Source organism: Drosophila novamexicana, unplaced genomic scaffold, assembly GCF_003285875.2.
Source record: "Drosophila novamexicana strain 15010-1031.04,08,12 unplaced genomic scaffold, DnovRS2.1 tig00001222-arrow-arrow-pilon, whole genome shotgun sequence".
NCBI classification, from domain to species: Eukaryota; Metazoa; Arthropoda; class Insecta; order Diptera; family Drosophilidae; genus Drosophila; species Drosophila novamexicana.
The window spans coordinates 365364-393038 of NW_020824845.1; the positions used below are offsets into that span (position 1 = coordinate 365364).

Sequence of the window (27675 nt, forward strand, 5' to 3'; positions counted from 1 at the left end):
ACAAAAAACAAAATTTATAATAAGTAAAACAACGGCTACGGCGACGACGACGACGACGACGACGAAAAATATTTGAACAAAAAATAAAAGAAAAGAAAAGCAGAGAATAAACGAAAAAAGAGGAAATTGGCTCGGTTCGCTTTCACATGAATGCCATGCACGAAAATAGACACCGACAAAGCAGCAAACGCCTCGCCATCGCCATCCGGAGACGCGGATTGTCAAAATCGTTATCAGTTGAATGCTGCTATCGTTAATCGGCTATCGTTAATTGTTGTCGTTATCGTTATCGTAATTGCTATCGGTTATCGATTGTCGGGCTGCGTGCGTGCGTGCATACCACAACTTGAAAGCTGTTCGAAATCATCTCAACTCCAATTTGTGTCGGATATTGTGTATTTTGTGTGTCACACTGTGCTCCCGATTTCGCGGGAATATATCCATAAATATTATACCCATTAATATCACAGCAGCAGCGCCCAACATGGATCTCTCAACGGCGTATCGTTACAATCAAAACATGATGGAATATTACACATGTATATAATCTTACATACATTTCAAGTATTTAACTCTCATGTGATTTACCCCCTTCCCCAAAAAAAAAAAAAAAATACTACCTCACAAGTAGAGACGATTACAAGATGTCCATTTTGTTTCGATTCTAAGTTTGTTTCTTCTACTATATATACTTATACATTCCGATATGATATAGGAGTTATATGTTAAAAAGTCTAAGCTCGAAATTGACTTCTTGTTGAAGATATCTAATCTCATTGTTGGTCAATTGGTCTGAGGAAGCCAAAAAATGCCTTTACTCAAAATCAAACGTAGATGTAGATGTAAGGAACCTTCGTTGACAGACGAGTTTGTTATCTGAAAATTAAGTTCGTTCTAAACTCTTAAAGTATACATATTCCTTATATGTCTTAAAAGACGAATCTGATGCTTTCCTTTCTCTCAGAACTACATTTTTTTGATGATGTCTTACAATGGATATTGTATATTCGCAATAGGTTAAGAACCTCTCTTATATTATCTATTATTTATATATATTTATCAATCACACGAATTTTGAGCGCTACTCTTACACAATCAAAATATGAGAAAAGCCCTTTTAATTACTTTTATAAAAAGTTTTGCGCTAACTTTTAAAATATTTTAAAATGTTTGATCAGTTTCCGTAATGAAATTCATACTTATGTGGGAATTGTCCAAAACGAGTGTAACACGTTTTGACTAATTATTGTATAGAACTTTGCATCTGGTCGAACGAAACTTGAAGTGTAAGTCACTATCACACTATCACATTATCTTATAGTATCTGAGACATGTTCAAATTTTTGGGCGTCAAAAAAATATTTATTGATTTTATGAAAGACCTTACATTTTTTAAATGTTTTATATTCTTTTATTTTTACTGAGATCGGTTGCAGTCGGTTCTGGTTTGAGTATATATATTGTATATAATTTGAGTAAATATTTGATCCGATCGAATGATCGTTTTCATTTTCCACGAATTTTCCGCGTGTTTCCCCGTCTCACGTTGATCAGGACAAACGGGCTAAGATATAGACAGATAGCTTGCCTCTGAGCTTAAATCTGTCCAGGTCGTTAATCGCATCCAATCGAAAAATCGTTTACCAATATAGTTTCTAAATTAATACAATGAATAGATGTGGCACAATACTCGTACCTGGTAGCAAGCTGGCGTTAAATATAATAATCGAAGTTGACAGAAAGCAAAAATAATGCACAAAGAGAATACAAACACATTGTTGAGACGAGGGTCGAGCTAGCTAGCTGTGTGTTTTGTATGAAAACAATATCTATTAGTTATGAGCACATCCATTGAAAATCAATAGTTCATTAAATGACAATGGCATTTGCCATTTGGCACTCTGTCAGCCACTCAAAGGTCCTTTGTTCCAATGCAGGACTCCAGCTCGTATCCCGCTGCGCCCCTAAAACAGTATCAAATTCGTGTCCTCTTATGTTCTTCGTAATATTATAGTGTGATATTGTGATCAGGATCACGCGCCAAATGAATTAACGGACATCGGGAGTCCATATTCAAATTGAGTTTGGACTTAAAAGTTCTGGCAAGGCAGATAAGTAGACAGATGAGCTGAGCTGGTCTTTGTCAAGCCTTCAAAACAACTAACTTAAATGTATTCAAGCTAAGATGCCAAAGGTATAAGATATGGGATATATATATAAGATAATGTCGAAGTCCCAGTCAATCAAAAAATTATAAAAAAGAATTAAGGTCCTTTACATTAAAAATGTATTGTTTGAATGCGCTTTTGAAGTCAGAGTTGTCAGTTGTTGGATATATGCTCGTATATTTCCTCACCCAATAAAGTTTTATGATTATCGGGTATCGATCTATATCATCTTCAGTTTTAGAGCTAGACTGATTAAATATGTAACAAAGACTACTCTTACAAGTTTTAATCTATTATTAGAGTGTGACCTAATATAACACAGTCGAAACATTTCTTGCTTGTTATTTCCTCAACCCATTCAAATGGGTAAAAGAACTAAATGATGCATGCAAACGGCCATAAGGACGCACCTCCGACTCTAAGGCTAATTAGACCAAAAATATCGGGTATTCTAATCTTAAATTATGGACCTTATGCTTTTTCGCCCAGTTTCCGCCCATGAAAAATTTAAATCTATTATCCTGAACTCAGCGTCTATTTAAAAACGGGCTTAAAGACCATTAAATAATTAACCTAAGTTTTGAATCTTGAAGACAAAAAAAACACCTTCTCGCATTAAACAATTGACCCGCATTTTCGATTCTAGAGCGGCCAATTTTACGAAGAACATATCATATAAATGTTCACAAGTATCGTTTCAAATGAGATTGACGCCGAGCCGATGGTAAACAAAAAATGGCACATTCCGCCAAATTTCCACAGTTGCGGGTGGAATTCGGTTTTAATATGAATTTGAGGCCATTGGAGCGTATTTAAAAATTACGCCCTGGCATTCTTTAACCAGCATTTATTATCCAAGAAAAGTTTGGAACACTTCTCAAATGATCATTTTATTTTCAAATCTTTGAAAATGATTTTGAAGCCAAAATGATTGCCATCAATTTTACAACTTTTGCAGGTGGAATTTGCAAAGTCCCTGAAACACGAGTTTTTTTTTAGCATAGGTATAACTTTGAAGCAAATAGGACTAAACTAATTACTTCGCTTATAAAATTTTTAAACCGCATTTTCCACCAACGAGCCGTGGATTTTGCAAAAAGTGGAATTGTATTCGAACCCGAATTTTCACCCACCAAATCTTGTGACACACCCCACAAAGGAATTTGAACAGAGATCTGCGCAAATAAGTTTGAAACCAATTGGACGAAACTTAAGCCTCCCCCAAGAACTCTGCATTTTGGGAAAAGTGTGAAACTCGACTTAAATATACTTTCCAAAAGAGCTTACACTCGAAACTTCGCCCATTGCACTTCAAAAGCCGATCGGATATACAAAAGTTTTTTGCTACTTTTCCGTCCATGCGGGTGGAATTTTTCAAAAAAAAGATCGGACTATGAGCACCGATGCGATTCAAGAGTTCATTTTCCATGAAAGAAGTACAGCCGGAGTCCGTGTGTTTTTTTGCATGTTTAAAAGGAAACTGGAATATTTGGAAAGGTTTAGGTTGGCACAAAGTTGATCTGATTTTTTCGCGACTTCCAAAAATACGCCTTCCGAATGGTGAACAAATTTCAGAGCATGTTTTAAATGTTCTGAGACTGTTTGCAAGCAGTTCGTACTTAATTAGCAATTGCATATCAAGTGCGAAATTTAAGTGCAGAAAGTAAATGATGTGGAAACGACTCCCGCCTTGGTTGGGTTTTGGTTGTTGTCTTTAGTTGTGTGCTTGTCATTAGGACAGATCTCTTCTGACCAATTAAAGGCGGCCTCTTTCTTGTTCTCCTCGCATGACACTCGATGCTTCGTCTGCGGCTTATAATTAGCAGTTCTGTAAAACATAAATAAATTACCACAGGGAAAAACCACAAGTTAGCTACAATCTTTTCTATCAGATATTAATCACCCGTAGTGTTCATTAAATGCTTTTATAGAGATTCGACTATAAATAAGGCCGATCGGAGTATGATGTAAGCCTTATCTATTCAACCTTGCACTTTAAATTTACTTCCAATTATTTCTAATATGTGGAACATAGTGAATTTTCACTTAGAGCTTGGTAAATGGTAAATTTCGAAACTCATCGGATCGATCGACTATATCAATTTAGATTTCGAAAATTTCAACTTCCGATGACCGGAATCTGGGCGAAAAGCTATGTGTACATTTTAAAGATTATATAAGTCCAGTACAAGGGTGAAGAAATTCAATGTCATATGAACAAATGTAATTTTTTGTCCGATCGGTTTTAAGCTCAGTTTCAAATTTCTGCAGAAAAAATTGGATAATTCAATTGTTATCCCTCCGAAATACTTAAGAACCTGAAGACGTATAAACATTTGATTTATTTACCAACTGATAATATATCCCTTATAAATCAAGTCAGTGTTATTTGTATAACCTTTATTCCTTTAGTTTTTTTAAAGCTTTTAAGGCTCCGGTTTAGGTCCAACCATTTTTTTATTTTATAACACGTTTTTTATATGAATAGAAAGACGGACATCTGGCTGTTAAGAGAGATTAATAGCTCTATGGGGTCGAAGACATCCCTTCTATGCGCTTCTCATTTCTATGATATGTGTGCAATTTTAGGTAGACATAAAACCTTATTCTAGTTACTATCGGTTCCACCTTTTTTTATACCCTGAACCCATTAAAAATGGGTAAAAGGGTATTTTGTATTTGTGCAAAATCCAAATGTATGTAACAGGCAGAAGGAAGCTTCACCGACACCATAAGGTATAAATATTCTTGATCAGCATCAATAGCCGAGTCGATCTAGCCATGTCCGTCTGTCTGTCCGTCTGTCTGTCCGTATGTATGAACGGAAGGATCTCAGAACCTTTAAGAGACTTGAAATTTTAGATGTAGATGCTCCTAGTTCCCGAGCAGATCGAGTTTGTTTCCGATAATCGATAACTTACTCCGTTCCAAGCGATAAAAATCGATATCGATATCCTGTTTTTTGGGCAATTTTGGTAAATAATAAGAGCTAGAGTCACCAAACTTGACATATAGCTTCTAAAATAGAATATATATATGCATTTGATGTTGGAATAAGAGGGTTCAGGGAATCCCCTAGTTGGGAGCTCCCGACTAGAACCTATTACTTGTTTCTTATTGGAATAGTTCCCACATGCAATTGTTGATTAAACATATTATTTGCACTTAATACTAGATAAATACTATCTAAACCTAGGACTTACCACTTTTACCACTATTCAAGAGTTTTTTCCACTTATTTCAACATAGGTCACGGGGGCGTCAATCAATTAGGAGGCGTGTTCGTTAACGGTCGGCCCCTACCCGACGTCGTCCGTCAGCGAATCGTGGAGCTGGCACACAACGGCGTCCGTCCGTGCGATATATCACGCCAGTTACGAGTGAGCCATGGCTGCGTTTCAAAGATATTATCAAGGTTAGTAAATTATTCATTAATAAAAAACCAAAAGCGATCTGTTCAAAAGCGCCCGCTTAGCAGATATGATCTGATCTGCTATAACAATCGCATTTAAAATAAAATAAATAAAAATAAATTTAAAAAAAAAAGAGTTCCCTGCGACGGAGACGAACTCAAGCGACCCAAACCGCTTGCCGTCGCCTCATACCTCACGGCCATACCAAGAATTGAGTGCAAAAAGAAAAGAAAATTAATTTAAATATTATGCAATACAACTTATGTATATGCATACAGAAATTCTTGGAATTCGTGCTACCACGTGGCTTGCCAAAAAACGTTTTATTTAATCAAATCTTAACCATTCTGTATGAAATTTTCAGCTGTAGATCTTTTTGTGCTATAGAACATTTGCATATTCTCAAAAAGACAATAGCATTGTGGCTTGGATTTGTGGACAGTTTCAATTGGGCTCTTTATTTTATTTACCTGTGGCGATAGCCACCTGATATTTGATCCGTATATACTTTTATAGAAGCTATTGATCCTGATAAAAAGAATTTGCTTTCTTCTGCCTGTTGCATACATTTGCATTTCACATACATACATCAGGGTACAAAAAGTGAATTATTTTTTTCATACCAAATTCTATGCTTTCCTGTTCTTATCTCTGCGATATGCTGAGGAAACTTTGCTAACAACGATATTTAGAATTTGAGGCCAGCATCGAAACTTGTCGTTAAAATGACATACAAGAATAAATTCCCCAAAATATAAGTCTCTGGCAAAAATCGTTCAATACAAGAATAAGATTTTTCTTATCGCAACGTATACTGGTACATCTCGTTATATAAACCTGTATATCCTGCCTGTAAAATCTGGTAAATGTCGTACATTAAGGCGGGGTTTTAAGAAATTCCATTGTTAACTATTCGATTCATTTGAGAGATTCTTCACACTTTTCACTCCTTAACGAAAAATTTCCTTCAGACTCAAGATTTTATGGGCAAAGTTCTAAATTTCGTCCAACTACCAATTTTAATTATTTTTAATAAAATGCATGTATTTCGTGGCTGTCCGCAGGGTTCTATCTGAGATTCAATCATTTGGAGCCTTATGATGGATCTGTTGCTGGCGCAGCTCGAAATTCTTTCGAACTCGTCCCGATTAAGGGTCGGCCGCATCTTCCGACTGAGCCGAATGTGTTATGTACTTTCTTTTGTTATGTTTAATAATAATAATAATTTTTGCTTTCGTTTTTGTTAATAGGCGACAAAAGGGTTTTTTTTACAAATGAATAAACCCCATCATGTATATGTGTGCTATTTCTTAAAGTGTATATTTTACTGACAACTCAAAATTCCTCTACAAATTGTAATTTCGCTGACTTTGTATACTACGGCAGGCTTAATATGTATATTCCGTCATTGTCAGATGTTGTTGTAGGTGTACACTAGAGGGAAAGCAGAGGGAAATGGGGGAGAGAGAGAGAGAGGGAGCAGATAAATGCATGCAGTCGTTACATCCCGTGTGTACAAGGTTTGAGTTGACCACAAAATCCAATGCAAATAGGATAATAAATCTCTGCGAGCGCATGTCCTGGCCAGGACTGGGTGTAATCATATGTCGCTGGCTTTGGCTTTCTCCTCAACCTTGCATCATAGGAAAACATTGTCCGGGACCTAAACGATGGCTGACATTTAAATTGTTTGTAATTGAAATGGTAAAATTTGTGGTTCCGTATGAGAATGTTTGCATTAATCAAGGTGTCCGCGCTGATGTGCGCCGATATTTGACGTTATAGTTATTACACTCAAACAAAAAATGTTTACCTAAAATTTCAATAAAGGAAATGTTCTTAATTTCTCTCATAACAAAAGAAAATAATTCAGAAATATATTTTCTTTAATTGTTTTTTGAAACTTGATTGTTTTTTAGAGTATTTTTTTTTGTCCTAAAATTGTAATTGGGAAAAATGTTCCTTATTTCTTAATTTCTCTCATAAAAAATACAAATGATTCAGAAAATATTTTCTAAAATTGGTTTTTAAACATCTCAAAAAGATTGAAAATGATTCTGGAACTGATCGGACGGTAAACAAACAACTTTCATAGAAACGTTTTCCGCTAATTTACCACTGTTGCGGGTGGAATTTCCCAAATCGTTAAAACACGTATTCATTAAGTTTGTTTGTATGTATAGATTTAAAAATAATTTGGAAGCAATTCGGATAAAATTAAATCACCAACAAAATTGTTGAATTCCACTTTTTACCGAGGATGCTTTGATTCTGCGTAAAATGTAAAACAGGTTTCAAATGATTTTTCTTAAGGATCCTAGGAAATGAACTTAAGCGCAAAAAGTCACCCATCAAATCTTTGACACCTATTTCCACCAAGAAGGGATAGATTTTCCAAAATGTGCGAATCACCCCTTAAATGAATCTGAGCAAAAATCTTTGAAAATAAGTTTGAGGCCAATCTGATGGCTAACAAAAAAGTTTCATACAATCGTTTTTCGCGATTTTTCTATACTTGCGGGTGGAATTTCCCGAAACCTCGTCTTAACGTGCACCTTCATCACATAAGGTAACTACAGTGAAAATTTCAGCTTCCTAGCTCTTACGGTTTGGACTGTACGTTGATCACCAATCAGTCAGTCAGTCATACAATTTAATATATAGAGATTTAGAGACGATTAGATTTTCTGTCCCCATATGTAAATGCGTCTTGAGAATTTTAAGAGCTAGACCCTTAGAGTTTTAAGCGTAGATCATCCTATTTCCCGCGCACCATCAAATCATCGATAGGTTTAAGTTTGGTGACTCTAGCTCTTCTTATTTACCAAAATTGCCCAAAAACAGGATATCGATAACTATCGATATTTTTATCGATTGCTTGGAAACGGAGTAAGTTATCGATTATCGGAAACAAACTCGATCTGCGCGGGAACTAGGAGCATCTACATCTAACATCAAGTTTCTAGCTCTTATAGGTTCTGAGATCCTTGCGTTCATACATACGGACGGACGGTTACATACATTTGGATTTCGCACACATACCCATTTTTAATGGGTTCAGGGTATAAAAAAGGTCAGACACCGAAGTTTGTCCCGGAATCATTTCCCAAACTACGGGGCGAATGGAAATGGAGGCAACGGCTTATATGTGTGTTTTTTTTGTGCGTTGATTGATTTCAGCATGTTGACAAATAGTCAGGTGCTAGACAGGTGGACAGGTGGAATGATGACAATGAGATGAGCTAATACAGCATTCCATAACAAGGCTCAATTTTAAATAGTTGCTGAAGGTAATCCGATTACTGCTGGGTATCATTTTTGTCAGCCGTTATTCTTAATATAATATAACATAATATATAAATATATATATAATGGTAATGCGATGGTAATGTTTGATCTAATATCTTTATATCGGAGATACGCCACTTTTATTTTTATTGTGTCCAAATTGTATTTCACTCTTGAAGAGCTTAAATCTACAGCTTGAACTTATGAATATGAAGTTCTCTATATAATTGTGGAAAATTGTTTTATAATTTTATGGCTTGTATCAACTCCAAGAATTATTTATATCCTACATTTGCTGGGCAATTAAAGTTCTAAGATACAATAATATATTTATTTATTTTATTTTCAGATACTACGAGACTGGTAGCTTTAAAGCAGGCGTCATAGGTGGGTCCAAGCCCAAGGTCGCAACCCCACCCGTAGTTGATGCCATTGCGAACTACAAGAGGGAGAACCCTACTATGTTCGCCTGGGAGATTCGTGATCGGTTGCTGGCAGAGGGAATATGTTCGCAGGATAATGTCCCCAGCGTGTCCTCAATTAATCGGTAAGTACATTTTTATCCCGTATTTGGGCTTATAAACCAAGTGCTTGGCCATTAAAATTGAGTAAATCAATATTAAACAGGCAGAAGGAATATGTTCTATTTAAAAAAAAAGCTCGGATAAGTTTTTCTATTCACTTCAGGCTGGTCTTAATTATTATTGTTTCAGCTATTTATTATTTTAGCTCCTTTCCTTGTGAATAATTAGAAATTTTATAGTTTTATTTATTTGAACCAGCGACCTCTCTCGCTTGCATGTCCGACGCTCAGTCAGTCAGAATTGGTGTGTCGATCGTATAAAGAACGTTTGCTGCCAATGTTAGTCTTGAGGTGAACATCTTGAACCAGAAAAAACAAGTTCCTTCATTGGGCTTTTGACCCGCATTTTTCACCAAAGTGCGGTAAATTTCCATATGTGTTAGTGGTATTTCCGAGATCGCTGAAACACGCATTCATTTAGTTTTTATAAAGTGCTTTGAAAAAAAGTTTAAGACCGATCGGACAAGAATTAAACATTCGCCCGGACAACCCTTGACAGGCTTTACCTATCAAGAGGATGGTTCTCATTCGATTTTCATGCTTTGCAAATTATCGCGATTTTCAACAGACGATTTTGGATGCTGCGAAAAATGTGAGACACTTTTAAAATTATTTATAAAATAAATTTAAACGCATCACGTCGTCCATGTATTCTTTGAGCCCCAATTACATATACCAGGGAAATGTGTGAAACACCTTTTCAATGAACTTGATAAAAGAAAACTTTTTCACGATTTTTCACGCATACGATCGGAATTCTGAAAACGTTTTTCACGATTTTCCCACACATGCTAGTGGAATTCTCAAACCCCCGTCTTAACGTGCACACCATCACATAGGTAACCGAAGTGCAAATTTCAGCTACGCTATTCACCAATCAATCGATCAGCCAGTCAGTCGGGCAATCCGTCTGTCAGTCAGTCTGTCAATTTTATATATAGAGAATATAATATGTTCATGTAAGTACGTATCTGTGAGTCGATATGACTCTATTAGAAGCCGTCGCTGATTGGGCAATGTGTAAGCCCGCATACCAGAAAACTTGTGGACTTGGAACAAAGTCAACAGTTGGATGTGGTCGTTACCATCAAGTGAGTATTAGTCTTGCAGTGCTTGGTTGCTGTCATGCAGCTTACTTCCGAATCCGTTTCCGGCAAAGTCCGTGTTGATGGGTGCGGCTTACAGTGCCAAACACGAGGGCTAATAAAAATATCTAAGTAGTTTTCAGCGTTCATAATTGCGGCACAATGCTTGACACACGACCACCACAAAAGCCAGCTTCCTATCCGTGTTCCGGCGCAGCATTCCTGCCATCATCTTAATCATCATTTTTGTCGTCGTCGTAATGTACGCACTTCCTCCTTGACCATAATTCATTTTATTTGGCCAAGGATGCCAGCAGGCAGCTGCTCAAGGATTGAGGACCATAAATTAACCGGGTACAATAATAATTGTAATTCGGGCGGCGGCTGTCGCAAGGGGAGACGACTAAGGTCAACACGCAAAAATGTTCCGCATTTGTTCAACAGTCAAACAGCGCGGACAGTGTTACAAAATTGTTAAAAGTATTCTAAAAACAAGTAAGAGGTTCAAGTCGGGAGCTCCCGACTAGGGGATACCCTGAACCCTCTTCTTCCAACATGAAATATATATTTGTTTATATATATTCTATTTTTGAAGCTATATGTCAAGTTTGGTGACTCTAGCTCTTATTATTTGCCAAAATTGCCCAAAAAACAGGAAATCGATATCTTTTATCGATTGCTTGGAAACGGAGTAAGTTATCGATTATCGGAAACAAACTCGATCTGCGCGGGAACTAGGAGCATCTACATCTAAAATTTCAAGCTCTTATAGGTTCTGAGATCCTTGCGTTTATACATACGGACGGACGGACGGACGGACAGACAGACGGACATGGCTAGATCGACTCGGCTATTGTTGCTGATCAAGAATCTTTATGGGGAACTGAAGAACTTTATGGGGTCGGAGAAGCTTACTTCTGCCTGTTACATACATTTGGATTTTGCACAAATACAAAATACCCTTATACCCATTTTTAATGGGTTCAGGGTATAAAAAGCCAAATCATTTTAAAATAACAACTGAAAATAATCAAACTTGGCTAGAAAACAGCTGAATTGGCATCATTCCGCTTGCCCCAACCGAAACCCAACCAAAACCCAAGCCAAAATCCATTGCTGCAACCACACGCGGCACGTGCAACCATTCGGAATCAATTCGCCACGTCGAGCAGTATGCAAAGCGTCGGGTATTAGGGCATTTGATGTGACCGAGATGCGATGGGTAATTCAAGAGGGTATTCCAAGGGATAATCAGCATTAACTTGCCTTAATGCGACAATGTGTGATTCAATGTCACTCGAGCAATGATTACGGAGCACGATTCAATCATGTAACAAATATATATGCGAGAGTATATGAGTACGTATGCTTACAGATTTACCGCCCCTTACAGCAAGTGTCAGTCCAGTTTTTTCCTGTTCCCCTTCAATCCCAGCCCAGTCCCAGTCGCAGTCCCAGGGGAAAAGCGCTTTAAAAGTGACTTTCGCAGCACTCAACGTAGGCCAATCGACTGCCCTTTTCCCTCCTCCCCCTGCCTCATTGGCAAACAAAGCGAAATAAACAAATCGATGTATGAAGGCGCATCCCAAACATATGTCCCAATTGTGTGCACTGTCCAACTAGCCAGCCAGGCAGCACCCTCTTAAAATTATATCTCAACCCGGTGAGATTGTTCTTTTTGAAAAACATAATTTGATTCGATTCTGCTTGAGTTGGCCCGCCAAATCCACAACCCTCCTCTGAGGCCAAAATGTCCTCCAAGCCAAGCACTTAAGTACACATGCTCTGCACAATATTTAAACGTACTCTCAACTTTGTGTTAGTCAGTTGACTTAATATGGGTTTTAGTGCAAGCTTGAAACCAATTAACGAGCCCGTCAATTGCCCTCTTATTTAAGTTTTGGGGTCTCTAAATTACAATAGTTATTTTCTCACCCAACACAACTACCGCGGCCATGGACATAAAACTTCGGTTAATTTAATAGAAAAATCCGTATCAAGCGGTCCCCAGTTGCCTGGTGTTGTGCAATGGAGTCTTAAGGTGGAAAGAGAGTGGATTTCTACGCACATTGACTCCCCGCGGCTTACCTGAGACAAGACAAGACTTTATTTAGTATAATGCGACAATTACAGCGTTATATACATAAACATTATAGAATATGAGAGACAAATGCTTGAGATGTAATTAATTCCTTTTTAGGATATCTTGCGATTGTCGCCAGATCCTTACCAAATTTGCAGGACACAGAGATGGTAACGAAAAAAAGAACATAGAAAAAGTCCCGAGTGCCCGACTAGGATATACCCTGACCTCATGCCGAGCTACCTTTACAAATATATATAATAATATTTAACTGGCAATTTTGTAAAGAAACTCTGACAGATTTTTCTTTGCCCGAAATCCTTGCTAGGATATCTTGCGCTTGTTGCCAGACCCTTGCCAAATTTGCAGGACACAGAGTCCCGAGGACTCCTGTCAGCTAGATCTGTTTAAACAGAAAGGGAAGTACATATGGGTGGCCCGTATCTACTTATATTATAGAAATTTAGATTATTTGATTGTTTTCCAAATGTGTTGCTGCAAAGCTCGTAAGGGTTTTCAACTAGCTTCACTCAAAGTTATAAATATTTGTTATTATTAAGAATAAGTTTTTCCGTTTTGGTCGATATCTCGAAAATTGTAGGAGCTGGAAGCATCAAACTTGATGTGCACATTGTGGTATAGTATGTGGATACCTACTCCATAAACCATTTTTCTCTAAAGTTCGAAAAAAATACATTCTTTATGTAATCTAAGTTTATGGCCTGAACATTTGAAAAAGATCGGACTTTAAGGGCCGATGCTGATCAATAATTTTCCATGTCAGTGCGTTTTTCTATGAATGTATTGCCACAAAATGTAATTATTTGTCAGGATGGTTTTTCATACATTCCATGGCTTTGATTATCTATTATTATAATTTATATTTGATATATGTATGTATGTATGTATATACTTTAACTTAATTCTTCTTTTTCTTCAACATCACAAATCAGACTAACGATAATTCCTTATTACTAATAATCGACATGCGTCTTATACTTTTATGCTATACTACTCTCCATCTGTCTTTTGACAGTATATAAAGAAACTAGGAATCAAGAAGTGGTAAGGGTATCAGTCGGACACTTCCGACTAGGGCACATATACCTACATATATATATATATATATATATATATGATTACTGGAGATGCTCTTTTCACTCGTTTCAGGATCGTTCGAAATAAAGCAGCGGAAAAGGCAAAGCACGTACACCATCACCAGCAGCAGCAGCAAATGCAGCCGAGCCTGAGCAACGGTCACATTGGCACTGAGAGCCTTGACAGCAGCACGGGCGCTGTCAGCGAGCACCAAGCGCCCAGCGCCGGCAACGGCAATGGCAGCAACAACTCCAGCAGCAACAACAACAACAACACAAATACTTCAGCGACGGTCGTGGCGCGTACAACGGGACTGGGCGCAGTTGCAGCGCAAGAAACGGGCGCTGCCGTCGGCAACAGCGCTGCTCCGCACAATGGGAACAGTAGCAATGGGAACAGTAGCGGAGCAACGAGTCAACAGGGCACAGAGCAGCGATCGTCAGGTTCGGGATATAGCATTAACGGCATTCTGGGTCTACAGCACGGCCATCATATACACAACAACAACAGTAGCACAAATAACAATAACAACAATACCTCGGATTCAAATTTCAAGCGTAAACGAAATGAAGTTCACGGTAAGTTTCCTATTTATTTCTGCTACAAAAGCAATAAATACACTGTTTATAGAGGATAGAGATAGGAATCATAAGCACACAAATATAATGAAATTCAAGAGTGAGATAATGTATTAAAAGGCGATTTATTACTATTCTTCTTCAATTCGGACAGAATAATTATTAAAATATTCTCTTTGCTCCGCCATGATGGGCTGTGATCAGTTTAAAATATCGCGTTGAAATCTTGCATGAATCCGATTTTTATTTCAACACTGAACTATTATATTTTGGTTTTATCTAACACTAATTTTATTCATGTTTCTTGCTTTAATATTTTTTCTTATAGATAAAGATGAGCCAAAAAATTAGTTTTTCTACCCTGAATCCATTAAAAATGGGTATAAGGGTATTTATACCCTGAACCCATTAAAAATGGGTATATATTGCCTTTGTGCAAAATCCAAATGTGTATAACAGGCAGAAGGAAACATCTCCGACCCCATAAAGTATATACATATATTCTTGATCAGTACCAATAGCCAAGTCGATCTAGCCATGTCCGTCTGTCTTTCTGTCCGTCTGTCCGTCGTCCGTCTGTCCGTATGTATGAACGAAGGATCTCAGAACCTATAAGAGCTAGAGATTTGAACTTTTAAATGTAGGTACTCCTAGTGCCTGCGCAGATCGAGTTTGTTTCCGATAATCGATAACTTACTCCGTTTCCAAGCAATCGATAAGAATCTATATCGATATGCTGTTTTTTGGGCAATTTTGGTAAATAATAAGAGCTAGAGCCACCAAACATTATATGTTGCTTCTAGAATATTATAGATATTTCAAGTATCCAACCAATTTAAATCACAATTTAAATGCAATTGATTTTTTCAGAATACATAAATATTCTATGGTACAATAAGATATACTGTAGAAAATTTCATAAAGATCGGTTAAGAAAAACCAAAGTTGGTGTGGCTGTTGAGTAGAGTCGACAGTAAGAAATGCGGTCAGTTGCAAATTCGAGCCCTGCCAAGGGAACTTTCTTCTATTAATTTGTTTGGGTATCCCCTAGTCGGGAGCTCCCGACTAGAACATCTTCCTTATTCAATATTAAACTCTTGTTTCTTAAGATAGTTTACTATTCATATAGCCAACATCTTCGAATTAATTTATCATATAGCTCTATACTTTTTACACTCTGGTAGAAGAAATTACCCGGCGTTGAACAGGACAAATTAATAATGGTAAAATGCGAAAGTTCACTGAAATCGGAATAATAAGTTTAGGACAGATCGGAAGAAACTTTTAAACTTCGCCCTGACTACCTATAAACCGCATTTAGAGGGGCAAAGTTTGCGAAAAGTGTGAAGCACGTAAAACCTTTAACCTCAAATTTCCACTTAGAGCTGTGCATTTTTCGTCGCGTCCTAAATTCATTATTTTAAAGAAACATCAACACGAGGGTGACATGTAAAACACCCCTGAAATGAAATTAAAGGGATTTTTAAGAAATTAGTTTGAGGCCAGTCGAATGTCAAAGAAGTGTCATACCAAAGTTTTTCGCGATTTTCAAAACCGCGCCTTAGCGTTAGCCTCCATCACATAAGCTAGCTAAGGGGAAATTTTCAGCTTGCTAGCTCTTACGGTTGGTGCGTTAATCACCAATCAGTCAGTCAGCCATGATAAACAGTTATAAGTATATAGATATATACATATCTCTATACAGATATACAAGTATGTTATACGAAGGGATATAAGTGTATATGTGTGCGTGTATGGGCGTGTGCATGTTAGTGTATGCACGCATGTATGTATGCATGTGTGTATATATGTATGCATGAATGTTTGTTTTCTAATACCAAACCAGGCCAAGCTTCAGTTTAAATGCAATTGAGAATATATTCTATAGTACAATAATTTCATTAAGATCGGTTAAGAAATACAAAAGTTTTTAAAGATAAGATTAGATTAAATCAGGCCCACCAATTCGAGCCACAGTTTAAATGCAATTGAGAATAAACAATATTCTACAGTACAATAATTTCATCAATATCGGTTAAAAAATACAAAAGTTATTAAATAAAACTTATTTAGTCCGCCCCACGTGGACGTGTATGACGCGCGTCTCCTTTGAATTGTATCTATAGTGGAAAAGGGTTCAGGGTATCCCCTAGTAGGGTAGTTCGGACTAGAGCCTCTTGTTAAATTAATTTGTTTGTATAAGAAGAAAATTCTCAGTAGCTATATCGCATCAGCTAGTCGAAGTTGTCACCTTCAGAGCGTTACAGATTGCTTTGCAACATTTTATGGCCCTCTTCAAGGGTATCATAGCAAACAAGTAAGAGGTTCTAGTCGGGAGCTCCCGACTAGGGGATACCCTGAACCCTCTTCTTCCAACATCAAATGCATATATATATTCTATTTTAGAAGGTATATGTCAAGTTTGGAGACTCTAGCTCTTATTATTTACCACAATAAAAAAAACAGGAAAAACGGACGGACGGACAGGCAGACGGACATGGCTAGATCGACTCGGCTATTGATGCTGATCAAGAATATATATACTTTATGGAGTCGGAGATGCTTCCTTCTGCCTGTTACATACATTTGCCTTTCGCACAAATACAATATACCCTTATACCCATTTTTAATGGGTTCAGGGTATAAAAACTACATTTGCTTTAGTACACTTGCAGAGTGGATATGTCCATTTGCAATTAATTTACTTAAAATTGATCCAAGTTGAGAAATCACTACCATTTTTTACACATGTGACGATAGACACGAATGTACACTAGGTGATTGTTGTAATCCTATCTGGAAGGGTGGAGCTCAATGCTCACACCCAGTTTCCATCCCCTAACGACACTTTGACCAGATATTCAGTTTCGTTCTGCCCATTCTGCGGAAATCAAAATGATTTGAACAAATTTGCCACAAATTCAAGCCTAAGTATCTACTACATACATTCACTTTAGCAACTGAACTCTATTCCTCGGGGAATCGATAAGCAATCTCGAGTAAATGCACAAGTGTGGGCCACAAAAGGAAGCCGAAGGTTGAAGGTCGGGGCGGGACTAGAGATGGAACTGCGTGAGGCTACTAAAAAAATTAAATTAGAGAGCAGCTGTCAAATTGATATTGTGTCAGGAAAATTGTGTGCAATAAAAGCAGATCTCGACTTTCCTATATTGCAATTTTGGAAAACAACATTTTATTAAAATTGTAATGAATTGTGGAATGCAAATTTTTTGCCAATTTTCCAATTAAATGAAATCTTAAATAAAGTTATGAAAAACAAATATTACAATTTGTTTGACCCTATCGGGCCATCACTTTGTTTATTTTTGCCGTGTGTGTTTGAAAAAGCAAGTTTCGTGCTCGTGTTCATGCTGGAACGTGCGGTAAAAACATAACCTGCGCCCATCTCTAGTCTGGAGCTGATTTAGGCTTAAGTTTTTTTATACCCTGAACCCATTAAAAATGAGTATAAGGGTATATTGTATTTGTGCAAAATCCAAATGTATGTAACAGGCAGAAGGAAGCATCTCCGACCCCATAAGGTATAAATATTCTTGATCAGCACCAATAGCCGAGTCGATCTAGCCATGTCCGTCTGTCTGTTCGTCCGTCCGTCCGTATGTATGAACGGAAGGATCGCAGAACCTTTAAGAGACTTGAAATTTTAGATGTAGATGCTCCTAGTTCCCGCGCAGATCGAGTTTGTTTCCGATAATCGATAACTTACTCCGTTTCAAACAATCGATAAAAATATCGATAGATATCGATATCCTGTTTTTTGGGCAATTTTGGTAAATAATAAGAGCTAGAGTCACCAAACTTGACATATACCTTCTAAAATAGAATATATATATGCATTTGATGTTGGAAGAGGGTTCAGGGTATCCCCTAGTCGGGAGCTCCCGAATAGAACCTCTTTCTTGTTTTGCTCTTTTATTGGCAAAAGGAGCAGCAGGAACATTCTATCGAATTCCTGTGTAACTACAATTGTTTTGGATAGTGATGGATTATGGAAAGCAAAGTGAAATGGTTCTGCAATTTTTAATGAAACATCATCATTGTCTGCCGAATTTCCCCCCTTCGGACGACTGTCCCCTGGAGTGCGATTTTTGTTGAATTACTGTTTGTGGGCGATTATTGAAAATGACAAGTGCGACTCGTGTTCCATTTAGAAATCCATCTAAAATGCTATGGCATTATTATTACTTAATGGCATCCATCACCCCATGCACTACGGCCCGATTCCGTATCCCTTAGTGCTTCGGCGCAGTGCCCAAAGCCAATAACCATCGCCTTTTTTAGAGATGTTATCTCTTTGGATCAGCTTCGGGGGTTTGATGCCTTGTTGAAGCATGTGCTGCGGTTAGATGACGACCCTAATGTAGCCACAAGGCAATGTGTCCTGCTATCCCCCCTTACTCAAAACAGATTCAGCGATATGCAAATTACGGATTAGTTTGCCGCGAAGTGTAATTTTTGTGTCTCGGCTTGACTTATTAAATATACATCTTGAATGAATATTGAATCTCATGAACAAGCAGCAGAAAGCATTGAGCAGAGATATTATTATTAAAACTTTTTTGTTTTTTTATGTTCTGGGTCTATTATGGTTTTGACCAAATGTAAGCGCTTACATTCCTATTCCGTCCCATCTCAGAGACTATAGGAGCTAGTGACTAATATCAAACCTAATATCAAACAAGTAAGAGGTTCTAGTCGGGAGCTCCCGACTAGGGGATACCCTGAACCCTCTTCTTCCAACACCAAATGCATTTATATATATTCTTTTTTAGAAGCTATATGTCAAGTTTGGTGACTCTAGCTCTTATTATTTACCAAAATTGTCCAAAAAACAGAACAACATAGCTGCCATAGGAACGATCGGTCGAAAAGTAGCTTCTTGCATGGAAAACTTTTTGTTTTTCAGATATCTTAACCATACTCGTCATTAACTATTTTCCCTGTGTTTCTTAGACACGGGCAAAGCACTAAGAGTGTGGATTATGAAAAGGTTGGGTCTTAAAGGATATTAAATCATCGGTGTGCCGAAGATAGTCTTTGTTTCACGTTCTTATGATGACACGCGAAAATTACAATTATATGTCGTCGAGTGTGTGAATTTAATTAGCCAGCCAATTCGTAAAGCACATGTTATCAAGATATTTGTTAAATTCAAGGGTGTTACGGAAATTCCGAAAGTGGAACACAATACATTCCAAATAAGGCACTATTGATTCTTATTGCTTTTGAGTCATCATTGTCGCACGTGTTTTTGTTGAACTTGGCTGTGTTTTTGTTGTACACAAAATGGAAGCCAATAATTTATCAAAAATCGCTACAATTTGAATGGAAGTCAGCATATTAACTGGGAGCTACAATATGACACTTAAGCCTTCTTGTTTTCGCGTATAACATATTTATTCAAGCACATTTGCGTCTTGGCTACTCGCAAATGCACTTAACAGGCACGTGTCCCGTCAGAAAAGAGTCCGGCGCAAATGTAACAGCCGTAATTGAATTAACAGCACGAGCCTGGGGTGAGATAAAGGGGGTGAGAGACGAAAGGCACACGACACAGATGTAAGCAGATACTGACACCAATATTAGGAAGGGATTAATCAAGTAAAACACAAGTAAATAAGCACACATATTATTTACATAGATTACATATGCAAAATTGAACAAATTTAAGAACAAATATAAGCTTAATATTCACACTTTCAGATGAGAATCGCGATGTCAACATGAATTCCGAAGAGGATGTGAAGCGACAGCGCTTGGCCTACGGCGGAGATCAGATATACACAAATGTAAGTGTTTTAAATATTTTGTAATTAACAATAGAGTTGTCACTCAAATACTTCTAAAAGTATTGGAAGTCTTTTGTTGAGATGTAAATGGCATGTTTATAGACTGAAATTTGTCAAATGCTATTAGAACAGAGATTCAGCTCAATAAGCTGCCTCAGATTAGATGCTATATTTAATTTAGTTTAATACTTCAAAGTCGTCTTCTGGTCCGTCCGTTGTATCTCCATTTATATTATTTACTATAGCATAAGGTCGGCTAAACTAAATATATTCATAAAATTGAGAAGTTTTAAGTTTCGCCCACAATTTTCACCTGAACAGGTGGATTTAGCGAAAATACTGAAAAATCGAGTTTTTTTTAGTTGAGGCTAGAATTCCCCGAAATTATGTTTTAGCACTTTAGATAAGGTAACTTGTAACCAATTACTCAGCTAAAACAAACAAATTTAAATACAAACAAGTAAGAGGTTCTAGTCGGGAGCTCCCGACTAGGGGATACCCTGAACTCTCTTGTTCCAACATCAAATATATATATATATATATATATATTCTATTTAAGAAGCAATATGTCAAGTTTGGTGACTCTAGCTCTTAACAAACAACAAACAAACTCGATCTGCACTGGAACTAGTAGCACCTACATCTAAAATTTCAAGTTACTGGCTCTTATAGGTTCTGAGATCTTATAGGTTCTGAGAACCTTGCGTTCATACATACGGACGTACGAACGGACGGACGGACAGACAGACGGACATGGCTAGATCGACTCGGCTATTGATGCTGATCAAGAATATATATACTTTATGGGGTCGGAGATGCTTCCTTCTGCCTGTTACATACATTTGGATTTTGCACAAATACAATATACCCTTAAACCCATTTTTAACGGGTTCAGGGTATAAAAAAAAAAAACAAATCCTAAAAAAGTTTTTTGATACAGAAATGCTGCAAAAGGTTTTGACAACTAAAATAATTATTAAAAAAAAATAAAAAAATATTCCGATTAAAAAAACAAACTAATAAAACTCCTTGAAATGTTATTAAACGTTAAGTTCAAATAAACTTTGCTTATATTTGCGAATATTGATTATTTATTTTTTCTATGAAACCTTTCAAGATTTGGTCTGGAAAATGGTGCATCAAGGATGAGCACAAACTGCTCTCCGAGCTCGGTAACTTCACAACGACCAGCACAGGTAGCGCCCCTGCCTATTTCGAGGCACCAAATGGATACTCGACGAGCACAATATCCTGTCCAGGAGTTGGGAGTGCTGTGGGGGGGAACGACTCGTCCATGATGTACGACAGCATAGCCTCCATATCCCAGGGCCAGAGCACGCTGTACACACCGCCCATCGGACCCTCAATCGGTTAGTAAATGCGAAAAGAAACAAATTCCTTTTACTCTTGACAACAGTCAAATTATTATTGTTATTATTTTTGCATTTGGATTTTTATCGTATTTTATAATTTTAATTGTGCACATTTCTTGACAAAACTGTAGGCGGCAGTTCTTTGACGCCCCTAATGCCTTTAAGCTTGCAAGACATGAAATTCAGTGCAAATAATCAGGAGCCAATCATTTCGCCCTTTTACACAGGTAAGGCATTGCCCACAGCAATTGCTAAAGGCTACAAGCATTTATCCCAGCTCAAGCTAAAAGACATAGGGTCTACAATAGCGAAGAAATTATCAATAATTAATAATAGCACTCAGCCAAGACGAGTTTTCGTTTATTAGATATATGTTTAAAATATGTTAAAGATTTAACTGAAGCTACGGTCAAAACAGGCAGACAATTTATTTATTTATCTATTTATTTATTTTTATACCCTGAACCCATTAAAAATGGGTATAAGGGTATATTGTATTTGTGCAAAATCCAAATGTATTTAACAGGCAGAAGGAAGCATCTCCGACCCCATAAAGTATATATATTCTTGATCAGCATCAATAGCCGAGTCGATCTAGCCATGTCCGTCTGTCTGTCCGTCCGTATGTATGAACGCAAGGGTCTCAGAAATTTCAGAAGTAGATGCTCCTAGTTCCTGCGCAGAGTTTGTTTCCGATAATCGATAACTTACTCGGGAGAACCTCTTTAGGTCTCTAGCTCTTATAGGTTCTGAGATCCTTGCGTTTATACATACGGACGGACGGACGGACGAACGGGCGGACGGACGAACGGACGGACAGACAGACGGACATGGCTAGATCGACTCGGCTATTGATGCTGATCAAGAATATATATACTTTATGGGGTCGGAGATGCTTCCTTCTGCCTGTTACATACATTTGGCTTTTGCACAAATACAATATACCCTTATACCCATTTTTAATGGGTTCAGGGTATAAAAATGTGTCTGCCATATCGAATCGGATCTGTGCAATTTTAAACTGGTTTATTGCTCTGTTCTTTTAAACAGAAAGCTTTAAAGGCTATTGAAATTAAATTGAAACTATATAAAATTAGGTAGAAATAATTTTAGTTAGTTTGATCTTCGGCCAAAATCAAATTTGTGTCACATTTGTGACGTTCATTGGCCAAAAGGATGAGGAAAGAGGTTCTAGACTCGCCATCTGCGGCCATTTTGGAAATCAGGCGCGTAGAGGTCAAGGGTCATTATTGGGAACAAAGTTAGAAACTGGTTAACTAAAGGTTACCAGAATTCGTACTCGGAAAATAAAAAATGAAATATAATTCCATATTATAAAGTTAAATCTTATTGTATTGAAAAATGACTACAGAGCCGCAGAGAAAATAGAATCGATGTTTAAGTCTTCTCGAACAGTTTTGAGCGTAATAACTTAGATTTGAGATAAATTAAACTAAATGATTGATGCCTTTTGATTAGCAATTGCCATTGAGAACGGCAATTACCCGACAATTACAAGCTTGGATAACACCAATAGCCCGGCGGTGGTAAGTGTTAACGATGCAAGTCCTGGCAATTGCAATAATTCGCCGAGCTTGGCGGCAATAAGAAATGAACAAAGCGAGCCGAGTGTAGATAATCTAAAGGACTCGGTCCATGATGTGGCCAGAGATGAGAATGCCAACAACAAAAGCCTGCGCAATGATTTGGGCAAGCAGCGCGGGATCAACCATGTGGACAACCTTCATCTACCCATTGCTCACCTTATGCCCGAACCAGTTCCAGTTCCAGTTCCGGATCACCAGCAGCATCAGCAGCAGCTGTCGAGCAATGGAAACGCCAATACCTCATCACCTCTGATAGTCCCTCTGGCCAATGCGAATAGCTCCTCCTCGGCCGAGGCAGGACGTCCTGATGTCGACTATAGCACGGCTATATATGCCACGCCCACAATGCTACCCAGTTTTAGCCACTACTCCGCAGGCAAGTTGTCCTACTCTCGACTCTCGCACTCCTGGCAATCTCTCAGCACAATACTTGGTGGTGGCACTTACGGTTTTTTTACCTACAGTCAATAATATATCTAAGGCTCATCAGGCATCAAAAATTGCAAAGTTTTAAGATAGAAATGTTCGCATATTTATTTATATGTTGATTAATTTGCTTGCATAATTTGTTCTACTCTTCATTAGTTTCAATATGGTTTTCATTAACTTACACATTTGATATTAATCAAACGAATTATTCTCTTGCAGCGTGCGGCTCGGTAGTGCCCAGTGCGGATTACGCCTACAGTCCCGCCTATACACAATATGGCGGCACCTACGGATCCTACAGCTACGGTACTAGCAGCGGCCTAATAAGTAAGTGACCATAAGCAAACAACTCGGTACTAGTACGAGTTGGGCGTGTCCGACAGAGCCCCGTGCAGAGCGCCGAGCTACCTTTACCATCATTCTAGCTGCCTTCAAAATATATATATATATATATATATATATATATATATATATAATATATTTTGAAACTGATCTGACGGTAAATAAACAACTTTCATACAACCGTTTTCCGCCAATTTACCAGTGTTGCGGAAAACGGTTGTATAGCTCTGAAAATAAAATGAAGCAAATAGGACTAAACTTAAAACTTCACCAAAAAAATCTTAGAATCACACTTTTTACCGGGGATGTTTTGATTCTGCGAAAAATGTGAAACACGTCCCAAATGATTTTTCATATAGATACTTGAAAATGAATTTGAGCGCGAAACGTCATCTACCAAATGTTTGGCCCCCATTTCCACCAAGGAGAAATACATTTTTGATAAAGAGTGAAACACCTACACCCTTCAAATAAATTTGAACAAATATCTTTGAAATTGAGTTTAAGACCAATCGGATGATAAACAAAAAAGTTTCAAACACACGTTTTTCGCGATTTTTCCACACTTGCGGATGGAATTTCCTGAAACCCCGTCTTAACAAGTTATCAATAGAAAATGATGAACAATTGTTTATTATAATGAATTTGTGTAAATATATGTAACAGGCAGAAGGAAGCTTTTTTAACCCTATAAAGAATATATATTCTTGATCAGCATCGATAGCCAAGTCGATCTAGCCATGTTCGTCTGTTTGTCCGTCCGCATGTATGAACGCAAGGATCTCAGAACATATAAGAGCTAGAGACTTAAAATTTGGTATGTATGTCCTCCTAGTGCCTGCGCATCACGAGTTTGTTTCCGATATTCAATAACTTGCCCCGTTTCCAAGTAAACGATCAAAATATATATCGAACTCGTGTTTTTGAGCAAATCTCTAGTTTTCATTTTCTCTCTATCTATATTGTTGTTTACGATTTTTATGCTTTGTAGATCCACTTACCTATTGATGCTTCCCAAGAAAATATATATATTATTATATTATATATTATAGGGTCGTGAATGACTCCGTGCTATGCCATTAGCTCATGTTACCTATTATAGCCTTTTCCCTTCCAAAAAGACGAATTCAAAACTAACTTGAAATGTTTATTCCCTTCAGATTCATCGTACTACTATGAAGGCGGCCAGAATCAGGCGTCCCTTAACCAGGATTTACGGTCCCCGCTTGCCGCGACCAGGGCCAACTCCCTGGTCTCCGCCGCATCGCCGACGGGCAGTGCGTGCACAAAGTCGGAAACTTCAGATATATTTCTTGTTTAGTGTAGCAGCAGAAGGTAACAACAATTATTATTCATCGACCAATCATTAGAATGCCTGATGGATCTTCGTAAAAGCAGACACTGGAAAGAAACTGGAAAAACAAGGAGTGTTTAGATTTAACAACTGTTCCAAAGAAACATACATATATAGCAAGTACTTAAAGGTATTTATCTAAAAGTAGGCAAGGAAAGACAGACAACAAGTCTGTTGTTATTCGAATTGAAGATGAACTGAACTTAACGAGAACAATTCTCATACATTAGTTTATTTGCATTTAAAAATTGATCGGTAGGTATTGCATTTTGAGATAATGAGCAGCAAACGATACTTCAACCAGACCTTAACATACTAATATGTATTAATAATTATTAAGATTACAATATAATATATCAACTAAGAACGTTGCAGTCGAATGTCGAATACCGACTCAATACTCGGTTCACATCGTAGTTGCCGATTAAATCAGTCGAAACAAGTAAGATTTCTAGCTCTAGACGGGAGTGCCTAATTAGGAGATACCCTGTACCCTGTACCCTGAACCCTGGAATGTGGCCCTCAACAGTGTGTTTATATTAAATCGCAACGCTTTTCATTTCCTTTTTTTTGGTTATTTCTAATACAATTTTTCCAAGAGGAGGTATCCAAAAGGTAAATATTTGTAATCTGTTTCACTATACGAGAAACTACATACACAATTTGAAGTATCAATCTATTACCATCTCGTCAATTCAATTTTTGTCGACATTTTGAGAATGCCGGATAAATCAAAAAAATCGAATAAGAAGAGCTATCTTCGGCATGCCGAATGCCTACTTTTCTTAAAAAAAAAAACAAAATGTTTTCAGTACAACAAATTAAGTTTCGACCGATTGTTCTAGTGGCAGCTATGTGATTTAGTGGTCCGATCCAGCCATTTCCGACATATATATTGGTTGCAACAGAAAGAGGAACTTCTGCAAAGTTTCATGACAATAGCTTTAAAACTGAGAGACTAGTTCGCATAGAAACAGACAGACGGGTAGACGGACTTGGCTATGTCGACTCAGCTGTCGATACTGAACAAGAATATATATACTTTATGGGTTCGGAGATGTCTCCTTCCTTGCGTCACACATTTCGAGCCAAAAATATAATACCCTCTGCAGGGTATTAAAATGATAAGCTTGTTCTGCATATGGTACAGAAGAATATATATTTTGAAGTTTCAGGAATTGTACTTTTCGACATTCTGCTCAAGATTATATATACTTAATGCTTCCTTCTGCCTGTTACATTTGCATAAAAAACATTGTACCCTTTTTATTTTACCGATTTTCAATGGGCTAAGGGTATTCGCACTCTTCTATACTGGAACTTTGGCAAATATCGATTCTTACACTTTGTGAACCGAGTAGTATAATACATTAACTGGATACGAGTATATGTACTCAAATGTTTTGTTTTAGCAAAATATAATAAGAAATAATTAAATTCAGCTTCTTAATAGGATAAAAATTGAAACCAAAATCTCTAGCAAGAGAAACTCAACCAAAAACTATGTATGCAAGTTTTTCGAAAACTTTTAAAATATGTAATTTATGTGCTAGGCTTAGATTTTGATTTATATTATATATTAAATTTACATGCATAATTATAATAATTACCTATATGTATGTACATATGTTGAAATTGTACATAGTGATCGTATAAAAGAATGTTATTTTAATTATTACATACTTATTTAAAAGGCAACAAAAGAAATCATATGAACTGATATTCAGAACAAGCCTTGCATATTTCATCCAAGAATGTCCAAGAATACCTTTCGACGAGCACTAAAAAAAAAAAACGAAATAAACAAAATAAATAAATTGGTTGGCAAAATGGAATATGTTCAAAACTTATATTTTAATTCAAACATATTATTTACACAAACACCCACAAAATAATAATTTTCGTGCTGGTGATACATCGAACTGTATTTGTACTCGTTAATGTAATTCGTGGATGTAAATAGAATATAAGCAAGCACAAACCAAATTCTGTATAAATACATTCATACACAGTAAATACTATTCAAATACAAACTAAAAGCAAAATACATAAGAGCATAATTAATGCATTTAAAATAATTTCGAAATCAATGCAAGACAGCTCTGCGCGACAAGGAAATATCCTTAACCAGTACCAAACTGCCATTGCCAACACTCTAAATACTTTTTACTATACTCAAAAACAATTAAGAGTGCTCTAATCGGGAGTACCCGACTAGGAGATACCCTGAGCCTTCTTCCACCAGCATTAATTTAACAATTCCGCAGATATGCGAAAATATTGCTGCTCGAAAATGCTGAGTTTCTTGAAAATATCTTTGAAAACAGAGTATTTTGCCAACTATTAGACCGATCTCTCCCATAGCAGAGATATAGTGGTCCGATGCTGATGATTGCATATATATAGGAGGTGGGGGATACGTTGAACCTTCTTTTACCAACACACCAAATTCAGCTCGCGCTAA

General features: G+C 37.2%; 1 protein-coding gene across 1 annotated transcript; it reads left to right on the top strand.

Annotated features, from left to right (window-relative positions):
- The first annotated feature begins 484 nt into the window (after positions 1–484).
- Positions 485–25961, top strand: LOC115766745 (paired box protein Pax-2a). The gene is made up of 8 exons (XM_030710721.1): positions 485–539; positions 5418–5583; positions 9219–9416; positions 13791–14296; positions 20021–20106; positions 21224–21476; positions 23735–23842; positions 25018–25961. Exons 1-8 carry the CDS (start codon positions 485–487, stop codon positions 25176–25178), a joined length of 1533 nt encoding a protein of 510 aa, XP_030566581.1. The 3' UTR covers positions 25179–25961.
- Positions 25962–27675: the final 1714 nt, after the last annotated feature.